The sequence below is a fragment of the Helianthus annuus genome, chromosome 17 (assembly GCF_002127325.2).
Source record: "Helianthus annuus cultivar XRQ/B chromosome 17, HanXRQr2.0-SUNRISE, whole genome shotgun sequence".
NCBI classification, from domain to species: domain Eukaryota; kingdom Viridiplantae; phylum Streptophyta; class Magnoliopsida; order Asterales; family Asteraceae; genus Helianthus; species Helianthus annuus.
Window position 1 is genome coordinate 24857890 of NC_035449.2, and position 21987 is coordinate 24879876.

The 21987-nt window shown below is 33.8% G+C and overlaps 2 protein-coding genes across 3 annotated transcripts; both read right to left on the reverse strand.

The window, feature by feature from the left end:
- Positions 1-3193: 3193 nt before the first annotated feature.
- On the reverse strand, positions 3194-4213 carry LOC110925652. 2 transcript variants are annotated; one of them, XM_035986789.1, is made up of 2 exons: positions 3972-4213; positions 3194-3754 (listed from the first exon to the last, which is right to left on the reverse strand). In XM_035986789.1, exons 1-2 carry the CDS (start codon positions 4150-4152, stop codon positions 3291-3293), a joined length of 645 nt encoding a protein of 214 aa, XP_035842682.1. In that variant the 5' UTR covers positions 4153-4213; the 3' UTR covers positions 3194-3290. The 2 variants fall into 2 exon arrangements, with proteins under 2 accessions (XP_035842682.1, XP_022025239.1); XM_022169547.2 differs by having other exon boundaries at positions 3822-4213.
- Positions 4214-4728: 515 nt separating this feature from the next.
- Positions 4729-7401, reverse strand: LOC110923864 (L10-interacting MYB domain-containing protein-like). Its single transcript, XM_022167920.2, has 4 exons — positions 7363-7401; positions 6228-6504; positions 5399-5715; positions 4729-5321 (listed from the first exon to the last, which is right to left on the reverse strand). Exons 1-4 carry the CDS (start codon positions 7399-7401, stop codon positions 5184-5186), a joined length of 771 nt encoding a protein of 256 aa, XP_022023612.1. The 3' UTR covers positions 4729-5183.
- Between the last annotated feature and the right edge of the window lie 14586 nt (positions 7402-21987).

Below are 21987 nucleotides of genomic sequence, written 5' to 3' on the forward strand. Positions count from 1 at the left end.
TGCAGTGGATTTGGCATAACTAATTTATTATCCCAAACTTACCCTTCGGTTGGTCATTTTACGCAAATGACCCGTTTTAGGCATTTGACCCACATATGTGCATGCCTATAACTTTTATTCAATCTACGGATTACATAATCATAATTCAAATTCCTAAACTACCTCTAAGGATCGTTTGTCCGGTTTTCCTATCAAGGGCTTTTTGGTCAAATTTTAGTCCCCCATTTTACGACGAAGGACTTTCGCTGCTTATTTGACCAAAAATGTAAATATCACTATTAACAATAACTCTATTTATGCGTACCTGGCTCGGGTCAACATTTTGACCCGTTTTAATACCTTGTCTCAAAATTTGCCAATCATAGAATCGTTAATTCACGAACCGTTCATCCTGCGAGCATGAGACTCGACATATACTTATTAGTCGCTAATTGTCAAATGGTATCAATATTACCATTTGATCCGATTTACCCTTTTTATTATTTTAGGCTTACTTAATAAGTAGTCGTTCAAAAAGTCATTTTATCTTAGTCTTTTCGTGACTCATTTACCGTTCTACCCCGTTTTACCATTACTATGTTTTTTTAACACTTGCTTTTAGTTTCGACCCGTATCATTTCGCGTCGGTAACCATATTTCAAATATTGTCTATATTGTATTTATAACTTATAGAATAGATACGTATTCTACAAAAATGTGTAAGTTTCTCTTACCTTGCATCTGGTTATGCTCTTTTTTTCCGCGTACTCGCTCCGTTTGACCCGCTTCTTTCCCAGGCTTCCACCTTGCTTGTCGAGCATCAACTATTATTCAATATTCTCAAGGTGGTTAGATTAATCATAATTAAATACGATTATTCCACCTTATGGATTTTATACCAAATTATCATTTATCGTATTGTGGGTCAGTTTGACGTTTTAAAAGTCAAACGCCCATTAGTATATGAAATGCATAATTAAATCTATCAACTAGTTTAAGCATTCCTTAATTATCCGGTAGGCGTTATCTCTTGGCCACCGTTTTAACCAATGTTCTAATCAAATTCATTATACTTCGAATTTCTTTAACTAGTTCAAGCGATTATCGTGACTAGTTTCTTTACTCATTTTCGCAAAAAACCAAGGGTTCCCTTTTATGAGCGAGACCCGTTTCATCATACTATTTTTCATTCATCCGAATACCTATTATAATCAAGTTTTATACACAACCGAGTAGACCGCGATTTCATTCAGGCATTTAGACAAGCACCTAGTGGGCATAATTTTTACATATTTACAATCAAGTTCATAACTTGTCATTTAGCCAAGATTAACATCAATTAAGCATGTTCATGTAAATTTTTCAAATCATATTCTGAAATCACTTCCAAGAACTCAAATTACACTAGAATAACCATCCTAATCCCAGTGTTTATCATGTTTCTACAAAACCCACCAATCACCTACATTGGTGATTATGGAATTTACCAATATTGAGCATAATTTCATCAATCTAATGACTAGGGTTTATTACTAGGCACTATTTCACTTCAAATTCATCCCTACAACATTCATGCAACACTAATTTCGAATTATAATTGTTCATCCAGAATTTTGGATGGAATCAAATAAGGAATTTTCGCATACCTTATGATCCTTTTACGAAGGAGATCACTAATCTTTGCTTGGATTTCGATTTAGGTCAGATTTGTGCCTTCAATTGATCAATTTTAGCAAGAACTAGGGTTTGAGGAGAGCTCTTGGTCGCCCCTGTGTTTTAGTCGAACCAGACACACACTCTTGTGTGTGTTTTTGTTTTATTTTTTTTTTGTTTTAATAAAATTTATTTCAATTTCGACACTTTTAACCCTCCAACTATCATTAGGTTTTTATTTTAAGTGTTTTCAACACACTAACAAGTTACTACAAGGCTTTCCTCTAACTAGGTTATTTTTTTACTCCTAGTTAGTTCATTCTATTTATTACCGACGTCCAATTTATGAATGAAAAGGTTTATATTTTCGGGGTGTTACATTTGAGGGAGATAAAGAAAGTCTTTAAATAAATAGACAAGTAAAATTACCAATGTACCCTCATGTCCAAGTCACATGTCACACTTAACCAAAAATTTCAACATAGTTAGTGCTAAAGGACATAAGGTGTAATGGGTTTTTCAATTAAATGATTGTGACTGTAATTATTGAAGTTAAAGGCTATATATTGCAATTTAATACAAACATAAAGGATGAAAAGTGTAATTTACCCATAAATTTATGAATCATAATAATATAAAAAACATTAACACAATGATATATTAATCCGATAATTTTTACTAGAGATTTGTAAAGATACATTAATTAATAATATGGCTTTCACTATTTCCACACCACTAAATCTTATTCATACATCATTTTTCACTCTATCTCTCTATATATATCTATCTATGTATAAGGAGATAGAAAAGAGGGATGTGTGAATATTAACTTCCAATAATATTAATAAGTTTATGGATTACTAGAGATTTGTAAGATACATTAATTAATAATATTAATAAATTTATGGAGACAATAGCATATCACATTTAGCAGAATCATTTATTCGAATAGATCTAATTATTGTTAAATCCAATGCTATAAATAATTTTTTTTTTTTTTTGATTTATCTATAAACCAAGACTATTTTGGCAAACTGTTAAATACTTTTAACAGTACACCCACGTATATGATACCAGTACATGCAGCTAGGGTCGAGGGATCTTTAGAAAAGAGTCAACAGAACGTCACATCACATGCAACCAGACGTACCTTTAGTGATGTCATGTATTATTCTGCTTAAGCGTCATATTTAAAAGGTACAATTGGACGCGTCTTCCGGATCTTGTTCTTCGTTGCTTCTTCTGGTCTTCGTCTTAATGGTCAACTTATGAATCATCGGTTTCTTCATTTTATATATTTGAACAACAGTTTTAGGGGCTGTTTGGCAAGTGCTGAACCAGTAAGTGCTGAACCAGTAAGAGGCCTGAATGGGTAAGAGGCTCTGAACCAGTAAGTGCTGAACCATTAAGAGCTGTTTGGTTGTATCTCTGAATGACTGTGTAGAATGACTATTTTACCCCTCTGAACTATTATGTGCTGAATGAAATGTATCTGTTTGGCAAGAGCTCTGAATAGTGTACAGATTGATGAAAATTTCTAAAAGAAAAATACAAAACACCATAGAAAATCCAAATTACACATCAATCCTTTAAATCCAAATACAAAACAACACAACATACGAAATCCAAATACAAATAACACAACTCTACATACATTTTTAATTTGATTCATTTGAAAGCAACTGATTAGCAATCTGGTTACGTAAAGAAGTCATGTAGTCAATACCTTGTGAACCCCACTCTATGTCTTGAACTAGCAGGCCATCATTTTCCCCACTTTGCATTTCATGAAACATCGTGTTCTCATCATAGTCCATAAATAACTGATCATAAATATTGCATTTCCTTATAAAATTATGGACGGCGAAACAAGCAATCACAATGTCTCTTTGTATTGGAAAAGAAAAGGGAGCCATTTGCTTTAGGATTGGGAATCTCGCCTTTAGAACACCGTATGCACGTTCAATGACATTTCTGAGTTGTGCGTGAGCATGATTGAATCTTTCTTCCTTAGTTAACGCACGTTGTCGTCTAAAATCGGCTAACCAATACCTCGTACCACGGTAGGGAGTCATAAATCCACGAGTGTTGGTGTATGCAGCGTCACAAAGGTAATACTTATCTGTATCAAAACTATCATATAAAAAACAAATAATGTATGAAATGAACATTGAAGAATGGATAAAAACCTGGTGGCGGAAAAGGAAAGCCAGAATTTGGGTTGAATGCAACTTCTTTTAAAACTCGTGAATCATGTGCAATGCCCTCCCATCCGGCCCATACGAATGTGAATATCATATCAAAGTCACAAATTGCTAATACATTTTGAAAGCATTCACCTTTTCCTCTTCCCCTGTAACGAGTCTGTTGATCAACAGGCACGATCGCATGTATAAGAGTTCCATCTAAGGCACCTATTGCTCCAGGAAATATTTCTTTTAGCCTTCTATGTCGTTCGGAGTTATTTGCGCTTACATTAGAAGATGTTGGAACTATAACTTCTCTTGCGAAATTCATCATTGCCTTTAGGACCTCATGAAAACATCTATGAATTGTTTCCGTTGAGTGTTGGAACCTTCGTTTAACCATTTGAAAACGTTCATTATGTCCAATGACCATCAAAAACATAGCCAACTTTTCTTCCAAGCTTATTGACCTACTACTTTGCACCCAATTTTTTTGTTTAAAATGATTGCACAATAGTATAAATGCATCACGTGAAAGACGCATCATCTCATGACATTGTGTAGAAGTACCATGCAATAATTCTTGCGTGTATTCATGACCGGTTAATGCCGAATTCAAGTCTCTTATCCTTTCAACATTTATTCTCGAGGCTAATGAAACCCAATACCAACAAAAAATCATGATAACTATAATCTCATCGTCCGGATCCATAAGGTACCTATCATAACATAAATAAACAATTATATCATAACATAAATAAACATAACATAAATAAACAATTATATCATAACATAAATAAACGTAACATCCAAAACATAACATCCAAAACATAACATCCATAACATAACATCCGAAACATAACATCCAAAACATAACATCCATAACATAACATCCGAAACATAACATCCATAACATAACATCTAACCCAAAAAAAAAATTAAAAAAACAATCAAAGCACAATCTTAGTTAAACAATCCATACTTCGCTCCCGCATTCTTAACCCATTTCTCACAATTCTGCGGCTTAAGACGTACCCACAGTTTCCTAAGATCGGCACTCTCACCAAAAAGCAAAAGCGCTGTTTCGTATTTCGCATCCGACTCATCCCAACCCAATGTCTCCAACTTCTCCAAACATGCATCCATATCATCAGAAAGTGTGTGTTTCTCAATCATCATCTTTGCCAACTTGCTAATATCTTCACCAACTTCTATAAGCTGTGACTCTAATGTTGCCTTATGTTTTCGTTTCTCTCCTTTTTCTTTTTTTTGGGACCGAATACTTGACTCCTCACTAACACCTTTACCTGGGGAATCCACTTGAGTGCATTCGACATCCATACCATCCAAATTGTGCTCATTCACTTACTCGGAAGGATGAGGAAGCGTAGAACTTGGCCCCCAACTATCAAACCCATTTGAAGTAGACCCCTCAAACAATTGACAACAAAGCTCGGGGAAAGCAAGTGGCGCACTTCTCAAAGCTTCTACATACTTGTTAGACTGTGTGAAGAAATATTTTAAAATACTATAAAATTAAAGAAATATACCACTACTAATTATTAGTATAAAACAGATACCTTCATCTCAATTTGCCACTCTTCTTCTGACAAGTTAAAGCTGTTTGTAACTGGATCATAGACATTCCCGGTTTTGTTTTTAAGCTTTAACCAAGCTGCAAATTTTCCTTTTAGAAAATCATAGTGATTCTTCATTTGACGTTGTTCCACTATGAAATTATGTTGTGTTTTCAAATTTTCAGCTACAGTTTTCCATGACGCTTGTTTAAGACTACTTCCCTCACGTCCATTAACGGTTATTTGATGAACACATGCTTCAAGAAAGGTTTTTTCAACACCTTCTTGCTTCCAATTAATCCTAATCCTTTTTGCCATTTCTTTGCCATTTCAACATACAAGATAACCACAATCAAACATACAACACAAAGAAAACATGTATCTTTACAACATAACCATTTACAATCATACCATTCTACATATAACATCAATGAACATAACCATTCTACATATAGAATCAATGAACATAACCATTCTACATATAACATCTATGAATTTTCAACATACAACATAACCATTCTATATATAACATCTATGAATTTTCAACATACAACATAACCATTCTACAAATAACATCAATGAACATAATAAACAAATTCATAAAAAAAAAACAAATTCAGAAAAATAAACAAATTCATAAAAAAAACCTAAACAAACTAAACTACATCAAAAAAAAAATCCTAAACAAACTAAACTACATACAAAAAACTAATAAAAAATTCAGAAAAATAAACAAATTCATAAAAAAAACCTAAACAAACTAAACTACATCAAAATAATGAGTAAATTAAATGAAAATTCAGTTTAATAAAAAAAAAGACAAGAAACGAACCTGGGTGGGATGGAGGAGCAGGAGGCGGCGGGAGGTGGTGAGGGCGGCGGCCGGAGACGCGGAGAGCAGGAGAGGAGGAGGAGGCGGCGGAGGTTGTGAGGAGGAGAGGAGGAGGAGGCGGCGGAGGTTGTGAGGAGCCGAGGAGGAGGAGGCGGCGGAGGTTGTGAGGAGGAGAGGAGGAGGAGGCGGCGGAGGTTGTGAGGAGGAGAGGAGGAGGAGGCGGCGGCGGTCGGAGACGCAGAGAGGAGGAGACGAGGTGGGGGGCGGAGGTTTTGCTCTGCTAGGGTTTTTCTTTGTGCATCAGATGTGAAAGGGGAGGTGAAAGGGGGGCAACTAATGTCTTTTTTTATTCAGCATGTTATTAGAACTGAATGATTCAGCACTGAATCATTAAGAGGTTTCCCATTAAGAGGTATAACCAAACAGCCCCACCTCTGTCTGAATAAGAGGTCTACCTCTTAATGAATCATTAAGAGGGTTACCAAACAGCCCCTTAAAATCTGTTTTTTAACAGCAAGCTATTTTAAATGGTAAAGAGAGGCTCGTATGAAGCTGGAAATTTCGAAAAAAGAGCAATTACACGGTTACAACAATAAGAGAAAACTCACACCATCTATCCCAATTAAGGTTATCAAGACGAGACCTATTAACTCGCCAAAAAACTACGCCTCCTTAATTATCTCAACTAACTTAACATGGGAATAGACACTTTTAACATCTAATTAAATATCACTTAATCTTGCATTTGTAAAAATTTGAACTCATATTACTTATATGAGTGACGAATATCATACCACTAGATATGGATGAATTTGTTTGTATATATATATATATATATATATATATATATATATATATATATAGTGGAGAATTCAAATGAGAAGAAAATTACAAATTCATATATGATAAAAAAGAAACTCAATGAACAGTAATTTAATATTAAATTAAAATTCAAATTCAAATTAGAATTAGAATTAGATTAGAATTATTTAAAATTAGATTGAAATGAATAGTAACATGATTAAGAGATGAGCAAATGGTATTGGGTATAGGTACCGGTCTCAAATTTACCAAAGCGGTGTATTTTTGGTACCGGTTCTGCACAAGTATTCACCGGTTTTTTCCCCTCAAATACCGGTGCGTACCAGTACCGACCGATACCGAACCGTGCCATACTAGGTATATTCGGTACCGGTACCCACTTTTGGGGAAAATAGGTAACAGTATACCCTCAAATACCGGTGCCGTACCAGTACCGACCGATACCGAACCGTGCCATACTAGGTATATTCGGTACCGGTACCCACTTTTAGGGATTTCGGTAACAAAATTTTCGGTACCGGTTGGTAACAAGCTCATCAAATCCTGAGCAACGCAGCAATGCAAGTAATTGCACCGTTTAGATTACTTTTCATACACACAGTAAGTTAATTGTATTTCATTTGAATGAGGTTTTATATACACAACAACTTATTTTGCTTTCTTTTTTGTCTTTTTCTGTAATGAATGAATTGTAGCATATAAAATTAACTTGGATATTTAGAATATTGATGAGCAAATCGTATCAAATCCTGTAAACGAACCGGTATCGTATCGGTACTAAATTTACTATACCAAATCATTTTCGGTACCAATTTGGTACCCACCTTTTGGCGTTTTCAGAATCGTTACTTTCGGTTCGACACCGGTCTAGCACCATACCTGTATTTATTGATTTTTACCTTCAAATACCATACCCTATTGTACCGAGCATTTTCGGTGCCGGTACCTAATTTCGATGATTTTCCGGATCGGTACTTTCGCTGCCGCTGCCGGTACCGAGCTCATCCGTATTTTACGTCTTAGCACTGTAATAACTGAACTGAACTGAAAACAACCGAATTTCCAACGTGTAGGACGTGTGGGTCCTATTATTATATATTAGGTTATGTAAAATCGTTTTCTTATGACGGAGTGACTATCCTTACCACGTCATTTTATTCATGTTTTGATATTCGGTATCTGTTTGCCGTTGCTGACACGCCTTTTGTAGTCATTGGGTCCCGCCGCAACGGCGGGTGGAAAATAACTAGTTAAGAATAAAAAGAATAAAGGGTATAAAGGTAATTTGAACAAATCATTTAATGAGTCTATCCTATATTTATGTTATTTACATTAATGAACCCTAGTTATTTAATAAGTCATCCTATAAAATAGTTTTGCACCCTACACAATAAAAAAAATCATGCACATGATCCTACATATTCAACGTTTCCTACACCATAAAAACAACGTTTCCTACACCATAAAGACAATGTTTTGGTGTAAGGTACAAAATGTGTAGGACGCCAACACTTTTAAATATTTTTGCGACTCATAAAAAATATGTGTAGGACACAACACTTTTAAATAGTTTTGTCACTTCTAATAAAATTGGTGTATTAATGGTGGTGATGGAGGAAATTATGGTGACATTAATAATACTTGAGTAACCATTTATAATATTTATTAATATTCTACATCAAAATGTCTATCTTACCCTTATTAATTAAAGCATTAATTAAAAGTAGATAAAAATTATATCTTGATTCACAACCATTGATAAAAAAATATAGGGCCAAGATTTATTTATTTTTCTTCTTACAAGAAGATTCTTCTCAAATGAACCTCCCCCTATATATAGGGGGAAGGTTCATTTGAGAAGAAAATTAAATTGAGAAGAAAAAGAACAAAGGGTACAATTGTAAAACATTAAATAGTTTTTCTCTCATCTCATTTATTATTATTTTTGACTAATTAATTAGTCATAAAGACTATCATCCTCCACACTAAAATTTTTTGCCTAGACACATCAAAAATTATCCTACACGTTTTTTAAATTTATCCTACACATATTGAAATTTATCCTACACAACTCGTAATTCATCCTACACACCTCATAATTTATCCTACACTTTAAATTAATTTTTTTCTTCCTTAAAAAGATATATTTTTTTTGAAAATAAGTTACAAATTTAATTTAGTTAGCTATTAAAAAGTTTGAAAATAAGTTACAAATTTAATTTAGTTAGATATTAAAAAGGAAGACTAACAATTAATGAACTATCTAGTTTTACCAATATACCCTTATACTCATATTAAATACAAAAATTAAATAAAGTAAAATGAAGCATTCTTATTGGTTGAAGTTTGTTCTATTTTATTCTTACAAAAAATTTCTTCTCATTTGAACCCTCCACTATATATATATATAGGATCAAGATCATTTCAGAACCCTAATCAATGGTAGCAAATCAAAATGGCATGTTAGTAATAATTTAGATGATTTGTAGGTATTTTATTAGATTAAAAAGGGTAATTTATGAAAATAAAAATTTGTTGTAACAACCCCTAAAATTACTCAAATTTATCTCTGTTTTTCTCTTTCACAATCTTTTTAAACCTAAAAACAAAAAAAAAATCAATGTGAGTTAGCAGATAACGTTTGAAGAAAACGATATTCAAGAGTCATTTTGTTGAATTTTTGGGTCAATATCAGGTAATGCATCACCAAATAAAGTGGAATTCATACTAAAATCAATTTTAAATTTAAGAATTCAAAGTAGAAGATTGTTTCTAGTGAAATCCAAGTAAGTCGATTTTTTTTGTTGTTGTGTTCTTCAATATCTACTCATTTAGTAGAAACTACAAGTTGCTATTTAATTATTAGTTTGCAAATGATATTTTGGTTATATATTTGCTACACATTAATAGTGCTCAGGTTTAATTAAAAACTATATAATTGTTTTATAAAACATATTTGATCAATTGATGAACTAATTTTTTTATCAACGCGAAATGATTCAAGGTTAAAGCTTTTATGTTGCTCAGCATAAGTGAAAAATATGTTTTTTCCGTTATTTACGTAAGTGTAAATTCTGAAATGGTTTAATAAATTGTGACTAGTGAAAGATTTACATATACATGATTAGATAACTATTTAAAAAATAATGATTACATACATGTAAATAGATAATAGTTTGAAGAATTGATGATTTCATATATGTAATTAGATAATATATGTAAATAAATATTGATAATTAGATAAATTGATTATCAGTTTGAAAAGTTTCATATATGTATAAACAATTTACATATACATAAATAGAAAAAAAAAGTTAACTAGTTTGATCCATAATTAGTTTGAAGAGATGAATGAACATATTCAAAAGTTGATTATGTGTAAATATATAAAATTAGAGATCGAGGAGAGAGAAAGAACGAGAGAGAATTAATTAATTATTTAAATGAAAATTATATTATCTAAAAAATTACCATTACACCCTTTTTGTTTATTTTTAAATTTATAATATTGAAAAAAATGAGTGGCTTATATTGGTTCTGCAAGTTCTTCATGAAAATGTGGTTTTGTAAAGAACCAAACCCTATATATATATATATATATATATATATATATATATATATATATATATATGGGATGGATCATGAGAAAACTAGTTTAAATGAGAAAACAAAAAAACTAACTAAAAAAACCTAAAAAAATACCAAATTTTTTTTTTACAATTTTTTAAAGAAAAATCGCTACTTTTTATGTATGGAAAAAAATTTTCAAAAAAAAAAAAAAATTTGTTGTACTGCACATGTGCACTAATACGGAAAGCCTAAACCACTTAACCCACCCCCCACTGACACCCCCCAAAAACCTAAACCCCCCCCCCCCCCACCCCCCAAAAACCTAAATTCACCCTCCCACCAAAAGCCTAACCCCCCACCCCCAAAAATCTAAAACTAAACCCTAAACATAAACCCGAAAAAAACCTAAACCCCCACCCCACCCCCCCCCCCCCCAAAAAAAAAACCTAAACCCCCCTCCCCCCACACCCAAAAACCTAATCCTAATCCTAAACCTCCAAAAAAACTAACCCTAAAAGCTAAACTAGACTCAAAAAGCTAATTTTAAACATGTAATGCAATTGTAGTAAATGTTATATTGCACATGTGCACTACTATAATAATAGTGTTGAAAACAAGACGACACCATAAATCTTTTTTTATGTCATAAAAAATATGCTCGAATATACTTGAATGAAAGATAAGAAAATTTGTGATCTTATGGTGCCATTTTTGTTTTAAAATGATAACGTATGGAGAAATGGGAAATGTTTGAAAAGTTATATATTTTTTTTTCCAATTTTACCCCTCCTTCATTAAAAGTCCCCCTCCTTCATTAAAAGTCTCCCTCCCCCTCCTTTTTAGTGGATTTTAGTTAGTTTTCTAGTTTTCTCATTTATATCTAGTTTTCTCATGATTATCTCCCTATATATATATATATATATATAGGGTAGAGTTCTAGCGTGAACAACCTCCCAAGAGTGAACTGCGTGAAAAGATCTGGACCCTTGATTTCCTTTTTAGTTATTAAGGGTAGTATTGTAATTATTTAAAAAATTAGATTTAAATCATTATTTTAATAATTGAATTAAGTTACATCTTTCCTAATTTAAATTCATTCATTATCCACATTATGTTTTATTTATTAATAAAATAATTATCAAAACAAACAACAAATCACTAGATTTCAATTTTAATTTTTATTTCAGATTTCATCACCAAAATTCAAATTTTGATTTTTAAGATCCACGTAACCTTCATATTTCAACGGTATACACATGTGTGCTTGGATATAAATAGCACAGTACACATGTGTACTCAGCATCGTACATATGTGTAATTAGCTACATAATACATACATAGAAACAATACTGTAAAACTATTTTATATTTAACAAATTACAAGTTGCATAATGTTTTCCAAACTAAACAAAAAAACATATAATTACAAGTTCCATTTTCGTAAAAACAATAAACCTAACATAATCGAAAAAACAAAAAACATAATCTTTTACAACTATTCGCCAAGTTGTATGCTGAAGCATCCTTATCGACCAAGCAAACAAACATATGTGAATCATCCTTATCGACCTCATACATGAATCATCCTTATCGACCAACTCAAATGCTGATCTCTTCACTATCATTTGTAACACTGCTAAAATCTTTCGACTATGACTCACGTTTATTAATAACGAACTCATTAACCCTTTTGTGACAAGCCAAAATAAGTTAGGCTGGGTTGGGTTGACCCGTTAGCAAACTCGACGGTTATTTTGACATACATGTACCTACATGTATGAAAGAGATACAAACAAGATGAAATCATTGTACCCTTCCAAGATAATAACTAATTCAAAATTCAAAAAGTAACTAAGATTTAAAAAAAAAACTGTGAGTCTGTCGACTTATTCCTGTATTCTAACATTATCAATATCGGTTCCAGTTACAAAAGCAAGGCCTGCTGTAAAAGGAGTTCTAGTATAGATCTACAAAAAAGAGGTTAAAATTTAAGTACTTACTGAATGAATATGACATTTTTTTAATGAAAACCTATAAAAAACAATACTAATAGGCTGATAGCGATGCATGTGATCATGAAAATGCAATTTGATTCAACTAAATGTTTAATAGTCATAATTATTACTTGAATACACAGTGAAGTTTGCAAAATTTTAAATCGGAACCAAAAAACTATATCATACCACCATAGACGACTTGACATAATATTATTCTTTTCTTATCCGTGTCCATAAACCATAATCTTGTTGGAAACAATCATCGATCTTGTTAAGTTCGTTAAGTTTAGTTAATAAACTTTGCTACTGTAGTTAGTGCCTTAAATGTAGATATATAAAACATTGGGCTAGTATTGTAAATAGTTAAATATGTAAATGGTGTGCCGCGTTCATTACTGAAACGATGCGACGGTTCACCGGTGGTATTCCGGCGTGTATAAATAGCGATGATAGGAATCAGTTATTCATTCGTTCATACAGAAAATAACACGAATCAATTGTTTATTGTCAATATGATCGTGTGTATCTTGATTTCGTTTATTTATGTTAATTAATCCGTTTAAAGGGCCATAAAATCTAACCAATGAACTGAACCTATTAGCCTAAAAAGGACGGTAGGTACTTTGGTATGAGAAAAACTCAGAATTTTTAAATTTAAAGGGGAATTACCTCAAGGGGTACAAGAGCTTTTGGGATGACCCAGCATGTGAGTAAACAGCAATGATTTACATTGATCAGCAAGCAGTAACAAAAATTACACAAAGAAGAAGAATTGTTGTTAGTGTATTGTGTATATTACCCAAGAACTCGGCAACCTCCATCGAAAACTCTCTGACCTATCATTCTCATTAGACCAATACTTCCACCACCATACACCAAACTTATCTTCCTATTAACCTGCAATCAACAAAAGAATCAAAATAATCACAAACTTTAATCAACAAAACAATACATCAAGACTTAATAATACAATAAGCAAACACCAACAACTTATGTACCAACAAGAAAGCAAGAAATAATCACAACACCCATCAGAAAAGCAATCAAGATCCAATTTCATAAGAAACCATGTTCTAAGAGGCATTTTATCAAACAGAAGGTGTGCAACAAAAAGAGATATATATCCAATACAAAAATCAGCCAAAATAAGATAATAAACGAAAACAAATTAACCAATTCATCTCCCAATTGAGTAGCAGCAACACTGAAGACTTCTCGATGACCAGAATGACTTCCACAGAACACACAAATCTTCTTGAACTTGCTGCTTGAACCCTCTTCCATTATCAAACCTTCAAGACTTTATGACAAAAAACTATATCATACCACCAAAAATCAACATATTCTCAAAGGCAAATCATAATTAAAACAGTTCAATCTTTCGAGAAAAAAAAACCTGTTCAACAATATCCAATCAATCTGTACTTTAAAATATCTAAGAAATAACGATAACAAATTGAAGGTACATCACCTTTTGCAATATGCTAGAAGTAATTATTGGAACTACATTCAGAAGGATTTTCGAAGTTGATTGTTAAGAAGGATTTTGGAAGATGATGAATACCGAATGATAAAGATGATGATTATCCGGAAGGATTTTTGGTCGAATGATAATGGTGATGAAAACTGAACTAAGAAGATGATGAATCGCAAGGTGAAGAGCCACTCATCCAGATCCATTCAATTTTGCCATAAAGAAACAAATTGAAGAGGTGCATTCAATCCCACTATAAAATCCCAAGTTTAACCCTCATGCGTCTTAAAAATAAAGCCAGATCCTTATTATGTTGGCTTCCACTCCCTTGTAAATGTTGCTTTATAACTTGTACTTGATGTAAAATTACATTCTTGTACATCACTTCTCCTTTTTATAATAGTATAGATAATTATCAAAACAAACAACAAATCACTAGATTTCAATTTTAATTTTTATTTCAGATTTCATCACCAAAATTCAAATTTTGATTTTTAAGATCCACGTAACCTTCATATTTCAACGGTATACACATGTGTACTTGGATATAAATAGAACAGTACACATGTGTACTCAGCATCGTACATATGTGTAATTAGCTACATAATACATACATAGAAATAATACCTGTAAAACTATTTTATATTTAACAAATTACAAGTTGCATAATGTTTTCCAAACTAAACAAAAAAAACATATAATTACAAGTTCCATCTTCGTAAAAACAATAAACCCAACATAATCGAAAAAACAAAAAACATAATCTTTTACAACTATTCGCCACGTTGTATGCTGAAGCATCCTTATCGACCAAGCAAACAAACATATGTGAATCATCCTTATCGACCTCATACGTGAATCATCCTTATCGACCTTCCATCTCCACCTTTCTCGTTACGACATCTCCTATAATAGCACAATAAAACTCAGCACTAATATTTTGCATAATTCACAAGTGTACATCAACAACCTTACACAGTCAACACACAAAAAAATCTGAGATATCACAAAAACAGACGCTATACACATGTGTACATCGCGTTAAAATCAGAATACACATGTGTACATCGCATTAAAAACATAGCAAAATCAAAATACACATGTGTACATCGCGTTAAAACCAAAGCAAAATCAGAATAGACATGTGTACATCGCATTAAAAACATAACAAAATCAGAATACACATGTGTACATTGCATTAAACATTGTACCAATAATCGGAATACACGTGTGTACAATGGTATAAAAAAAGAAACTAAACCCCAACCCACTATTGATAACGACGGCGATTAACCATTCAACATCAAGATAATCCAAACAAGTTTTTCAACTTATTCATCCATTTTGGCGATCGTGTTTTCGAACTTTTACAATCCACACATATGCTAATCAAACTCACAATTACAATCTACAAAAAAACTACAAGCACAATAACTAGCAAAAACAATTAAAAACCTATCACAACAAAAACTAGGTAAATAATCCAATAAAATCCCATATGTTCAGTTATAATGAACTGGTATGCCTTGAATTGTAAAAGTGGTCACATATGTTCAATTATAATGAACTGGTATACCTTGAATTGTAACGAGTAAGCTGAGAAGCAAATCACATATGTTCAGTTATAAGAGTGCAAACACAAAATCACATATATTCAGTTATGAGAGTGCAAACACATCATATTCTTTAGCGGGTATGCAGGTATGTAACAGTTTGCCTAAAAAAACATTATGCTACAGTTACAAGAAAATCCCAAAAGTGATAACAAACTTGATCATCAAAATTCTAATCCCTTAAATCAAGGACACAACTTTATTAACTGAACAATATATTAAATTGAAATATCAACTAACTCAAAATTATGTTAAACCCTAATTCACTTGAATCTTCAAAATAAACACCCATTCAGATTGAGCCGGTATACCTGTAATCGACGACGATAGATCTGTTCAGCTTCGCCGGTAGATCTGTTCAGCTTCGCCGCCGCTGGCGTCACCGGCGGTAGATCTGTTCAGCTTGAATCTTGAATCTTCAAAATAAAAACCCTAATTCACTTGAATCTTCAAAATAAACATCCTAATCCACTTGAATCTTCAAAATAAACACCTAGTAAGTGGTGTGTTTCCTATCTGTATCGTCGGCGGTAGATCTGTTCAGCTTCACCGCCGCTGACGTCACCGGAAACGCGACGACGAGAGGTCTCCTCTGCTTTTAGGTGGTGGTAGCGGTGGGAGGCGGACGGCGAGGATGGATTTTGGGTTCGTTTATTGTTTAGGGATCGATGGTCTCCTCTGCTTTTCTTTATGTCGATGATATGTGAGAGAGATTTTTGTGGGATTTTGAAACATAAATGTAGATATAAACGGGATTTATGCAATCAAGATGATATGGAAATTACACATATACGCTTATTCACTTAATTAAATAGTAACAAATAACCAAATAATTACCATCATGCCATTCACTTAAAATCTCAAGAACATAAAAATCAAGGGCCCAGATCAGTTCACGCTGGAGAAATTGTTCACGTTTGAACCTAATCCTATATATATATATATATATATATATATATATGATAATCTAGTACATACACCTTATATTATATTATAATATATATTATAACATTGCATTGCTACAGTAAGATTATTTCTATTTAGGTTGGGCGTCAAAAGTTTACATTTTTCCACCTTAGACATTTTATTTTATTTAGTTTATAATCTAGTACATACACATTATGTTATATTATAATATATATGAAATCTACACCTTTTTTATTTTATTTTATAAACCAAATTGGAAATATAACTAAATATGAATTTTATAATCAGATACTTTTTTTCCTATGTTTTTAATAAATGTGGTAAACAAATTGTGTGTTGTATTTTCTATACTTTTTAAATTTTAGAATAGTTATAGTTTTAGTTGATTCATCATCATCATATTCAGTAAATTTTACCAATATCAAAGTTAAAGAAGAGTCTGAGGATGGTAAAATATAGACAGTTTTAACTTTACCCCGTAGGAATAGAGAGTTTGCTTCCAATAAGACCCCGCCTTGATTTATAGTAGTTTTGTATCAAGCCTTGGATATGAGGCACATAACACTCGGCAATCGGGACAAAAGCCGATTTGTGCATGTACCCCTTGTCTTTCGGCTATCAACGGCACCACATGATGAATGATTAGCCGTCCGTCGCTTTTAACGTTATATTGACGAAATTAGTAAAATAACATTAAAATTAGTAAAATAACATTAAAATTATAGTTTTAGCTGATTCTTTTTATTAAATTTCTTTATCAATTGTAATAAATTTGAATATATAATGGTTTTACTCGAATTTAATTTACGACATAAATTTTTTTTGTATTTGCGAATATACCAACATGAATGTTTTTATCTACATATCATCATCAGTGTTTTTCATCTACATTCCATGGTTTTACTCGAGTATAATTAACGACGTGACGCACTGCAGAAATGTAACATCCCGAAAATATAAAACTTTATAATAATATATATAGTTTAAATAAATGAGAAATTACTCATCTAGAAATGTAGTAACTTGGTTAACTAACATGTCTAAAATTAGCCTACAATGGGGTTAAAACAACAAAAATTGTTATGTTAAATAAATGGAGGGGCCAATCTTGTAAAAATTAGAACTAGAATTACTAAAATAGTAAAAACAAACCAAACACCCCATTCAAGAGGTGTCTGGTCGATCAACAAGCAGGGGCGACAAGAGGGTTCTTCACCCAAACCCTAACTTGCAAGAAAATCACAAATTGAGGCCTTAAATCAGTTAGAAATCGAAATCCAAGCATAAAATCGTGATCACCTCGTCAAAGGGATCTTAAGGTATGTCAAATTAGGTCATTTAGATGCAACTCAAATTCTTACTTATGATTGAAATTGAATGTTTAGCTTAAATTAGTGATAGTAAACATGAAATTTCGAGTAAGATGAGGTTGGGGAAACAAACCCTAGATAAATCCTTGTCAAATCCTAGGATTTAGGTTTTTGCCTAGTGTAAATTGAGATATTAAAATAATCTCTAGGGTTGTTGATGTTAAAATATATGTGTGTTGTCAAATTGAAGATTACTAGGATGATAAATTCAAGTCATGAAATTAGCTTAGATCATGTAGAAATTTGACCCACTAGGTGTTCGATGAAACGCCTAAATTAGGGTCGAAATGTTAAAGGTTTGATAAAACGCAGATTTGAATGTGCTAAGAAAATGATGCGTTAAAGCTTAAGGAAGAGTTCTAAACTTGTTGTAAATTGAACTCTTTAGGCAAGGAATCCGGGACGTCGAGCGGACACGCCGGAGGGGATACACGCGGAAAAGGAGTGCTATAAAGGTACGCAACTTTAGTTTCGTTAAATTATGCATATTTGTTGAGTTTAGAGAATAGATAGAATTGAAGCTTGAAAGATACGTTTGATGCCTTCTAAAGTGGCGTAGTTCACATGAACATCAAACGGGTCAATATAAAAATTCGGAAAAAGGGTTTGACTTGTTAATAAAGTGATGGTTTCACTAAACAGTCAAACGGGTCGAATAATGGTGTAAATAGTAGTGTTGAGGTCCAATTACTTGGCGAAATTGATATAAAGTATAAGTGAAATAAACCACGGGATTGGTAAGGTAACATGAGTGGTGTTAAGCCCCGGATGTTGGGTGAAAACGCCTCAAAGATACTAGTGCACGGTAGCAAGTCCGTGTATTAAAATGAGCCAAATATCCAAACGGAGCTTTTAGTGACTAAGTCCGTAAACCAAGATTTTTATTTTCGTAAAAAAAAAATAATTATGGTAGACACGTCGGTAATTTAAATACGGTCGTGTAGGAAAAAGAATCACTAAAAACGGACCTACGAGTCAAAAGTTATGGCAAATTGAAGTTAGAATTGAAAATACTTGAAGCTGGGAACTTACAGCACCAGCAACAACAACATTCTGTGAAAAACAGGGCGTCGCGCGACGCCAAGGCTCTATGCGTCACGCGACGCCTCCAGTCCGGAAAATTTTTTATTTTTTTGTTTGTTTCCACTCACGCGACCATTATACCTTCACTAAAATATATGTTTGATGTGTTTTTGACCTTAGGTGACTTGGAATTAAACGGAAGATGGTCGAGCTAACTTTTGAAGAACCGAACACTATCTATAAGCTTCCGCTTTAGTTTGTCTTTTAATGGTCTATGTTTTGGGCAAATGTAAACAATTTAACAAATTAGTTTTCGAATGTTTTAATTTAGTACTAGATTGACTAAACGTTTGCTACTTAATAATTCCATGTAAGGAATCTATGTTATCTAAGTTTGTTTTTACTTAAAACGTTTTAAGTTGTTATTATAATAAGTATATTTATAATGGGTGTTATAAGTTGGTATCAGAGCTTAAGGTTGTCAACAAAGTGTTCGGTTCAAGCTCGATCGATCGTCCGGTAAGAATTAATTTATGTTAACAAATAATGCCCTATGTGAGAATGAGAAAGAAATAGAAGTGCATGGGAAGAGTGTGTTAACACACTCAAACCCGGAAAGTGCACCAAATTTGAACGGTTAAAGCAAGTTGAGAACTTGACTAAGCCGAGATAAAAGAAGCAAAGTTATAAATGAAATGTTTAACGTTTAAATGTAAACATTTCAGTTTAAAGATGACGGACAAAGGGAATGACGAAGCGGTGCCAAGAGTCACCGAACAAATGAGAGAAGTGATTGCTGAAGAGGTAGGAAAAGCAATCGAAAATAGCTTGTCGGGTTTCATCGATAAAATCCAAAACACGGTGTTATCAGTGGTGGAGGAAAGAATTAAGAAATTGGAGGATAATGCCAATTTAGTTAAGGAGAAATTCGGAGAACGTAAGGGTTGCTCGTACAAGGAGTTTATGGCATGCAAGCCACCACTCTACAACGGGGAAGTGGATCCGATAGTATGCCAAAGGTGGTTGGGTGATATAGAAGGGGTGTTTGAGAGAACCCACTGCGACACAAACGACTTCGTAGCTTATGGCACGGGTCAACTGAGGGGCCAAGCAAAAGATTGGTGGGATAACAAGAAAAAGGAAATTGGTAGCGAGGAGGCGAAGGCGATGACATGGGACGACTTTAAGGTACCATTCCTTAAACATCACAGTCCCAAGGCGGTTATCAATCGGATCAAAGAAGAATTTATTCAGCTTAGACAGAAGGGCGAATCTATTGATAAGATCACGAGGACCTTTCTTGACAAACTAAGGTTTTGTGATGAGTTGGTGACAACCGAAGAACAAAAAGTGTATTATTATTATTATAATATGCTAAGTGCGGAGTATCGGGAGTTCATGACTCCCTCAAAATATGAAACCCTCACCGAAATCATTAACGCCACCCGAGAAAGAGAAATAGAGTTAAAGAAGCAAATTGAAAGGGGTGAAAGAAGGGCACAAGAGGTAAATCCAAGCCCTATGAAAAAGGCGCGCATGACTGACTCATCAAAGAAACAAGAAGGAAAGGGCAGTACGCCAAGTTGTAAAGTGTGCGGGAAGGGACACAAGGGTGAGTGTCGATTTAAGGACAAGTCGTGTCCTATTTGTGGGAAGACAGGGCACATGGCTGCATTGTGCCCGGGGAAAGTTTCGGTATGCTACAAATGTTATCAGCCGGGTCACAAGAAATCCGAGTGCCCGGAATTGTTCGGAAAGAAGGAAGACAAGAGTGCGCACACCGAGGCACCAAAAGCAAAAGCTAGATCCTTCCAGTTAACGGCAGTGGAGGCGAAAACGGAGCCCGATATGGTCTCAGGTATATTTGCTATAAATTCAATTCCTGCACATGTGTTATTTGATACAGGTGCGAATAAATCCTTTATTTCACATGGACTTATTCGACATCCTTCCTTTGTACTAACGAAATTACCTATGCCATTAGAGGTAGAAATAGGTGATAACAAAAACTTCCTTGTGTGTGATATATGTCGAGATTGTAAGATAAGCATAGATGATGAGGAATACCCGATAGATTAAATTCCTATGTCCATGGGGGAATTCCAAGTAGTGGTCGGGATGGATTGGCTATCCCGACATCATGCGAAAGTCATGTGTTTCCGCAAGGAGATAAAACTAACATCTCCGAGTGGGAAATCGGTTATCATACGTGGCGAGAAAGAAGGAAAACCTGTTATGTGCTCAATGATAAAAGCTTACAAGCTCATGAAGCACGGATGTAGAGCATTCATGATATACGCAAATGAGCCAAACAAAGGGTCGCTAAAGATTGAAGACGTGCCGGTAGTACGCGAATATGTCGACGTGTTCCCGGAAGACCTACCGGGAATACCGCCAGAACGGGAGGTAGAGTTCGGAATCGAATTGATTCCGGGCGCGAAACCCGTGGCCAAAGCACTGTATCGGCTTGCACCCTCAGAATTGCAAGAATTAATGTCTCAGATTCAAGATCTCCTCGACAAAGGGTTTATTCGCCCAAGTGTGTCACCGTGGGGCGCACCGGTGCTGTTTGTGAAGAAAAAGGATGGAAGTATGCGTATGTGCATCGATTACCGCGAGTTGAACAAACTCACGGTGAAAAATCAATATCCACTTCCAAGAATTGACGACTTATTTGATCAATTGCAAGGTGCTAAATGGTTCTCCAAGATCGACCTTAGATCGGGGTACCACCAGTTGAGAGTCAAGGAGAAAGATATACCGAAGACGGCTTTCCGTACGCGGTACGGACACTACGAATTCCTTGTGATGTCCTTTGGGCTAACAAATGCGCCCGCAGCTTTCATGGATCTCATGAACCGGGTCTGCAAGTCTATGCTAGATAAGTCGGTGATAGTGTTTATTGACGACATTTTAATATACTCAAAGGACGAAGCGGAACACGCAAGACATTTGTACGAAGTCT

What these genes read in the sequence shown, in the direction of transcription:
- LOC110925652 (XM_022169547.2), bottom strand. Translation starts at nt 4,152, where the DNA reads ATGATGAATTTCGCAAGAGAAGTTATAGTTCCAACATCTTCTAATGTA. An exon ending in CTTTCCTTTTCCGCCACCAG is followed by an intron (nt 3,755 to 3,821) that starts GTTTTTATCCAT and finishes GTTTTGATACAG; the next exon opens with ATAAGTATTACCTTTGTGAC.
- LOC110923864 (XM_022167920.2), bottom strand. Translation starts at nt 7,401, where the DNA reads ATGGCACGGTTCGGTATCGGTCGGTACTGGTACGCACCG. An exon ending in GTCGGTACTGGTACGCACCG is followed by an intron (nt 6,505 to 7,362) that starts GTATTTGAGGGG and finishes AAACCCTAGCAG; the next exon opens with AGCAAAACCTCCGCCCCCCA. An exon ending in AGTGGCAAATTGAGATGAAG is followed by an intron (nt 5,322 to 5,398) that starts GTATCTGTTTTA and finishes TTCTTCACACAG; the next exon opens with TCTAACAAGTATGTAGAAGC.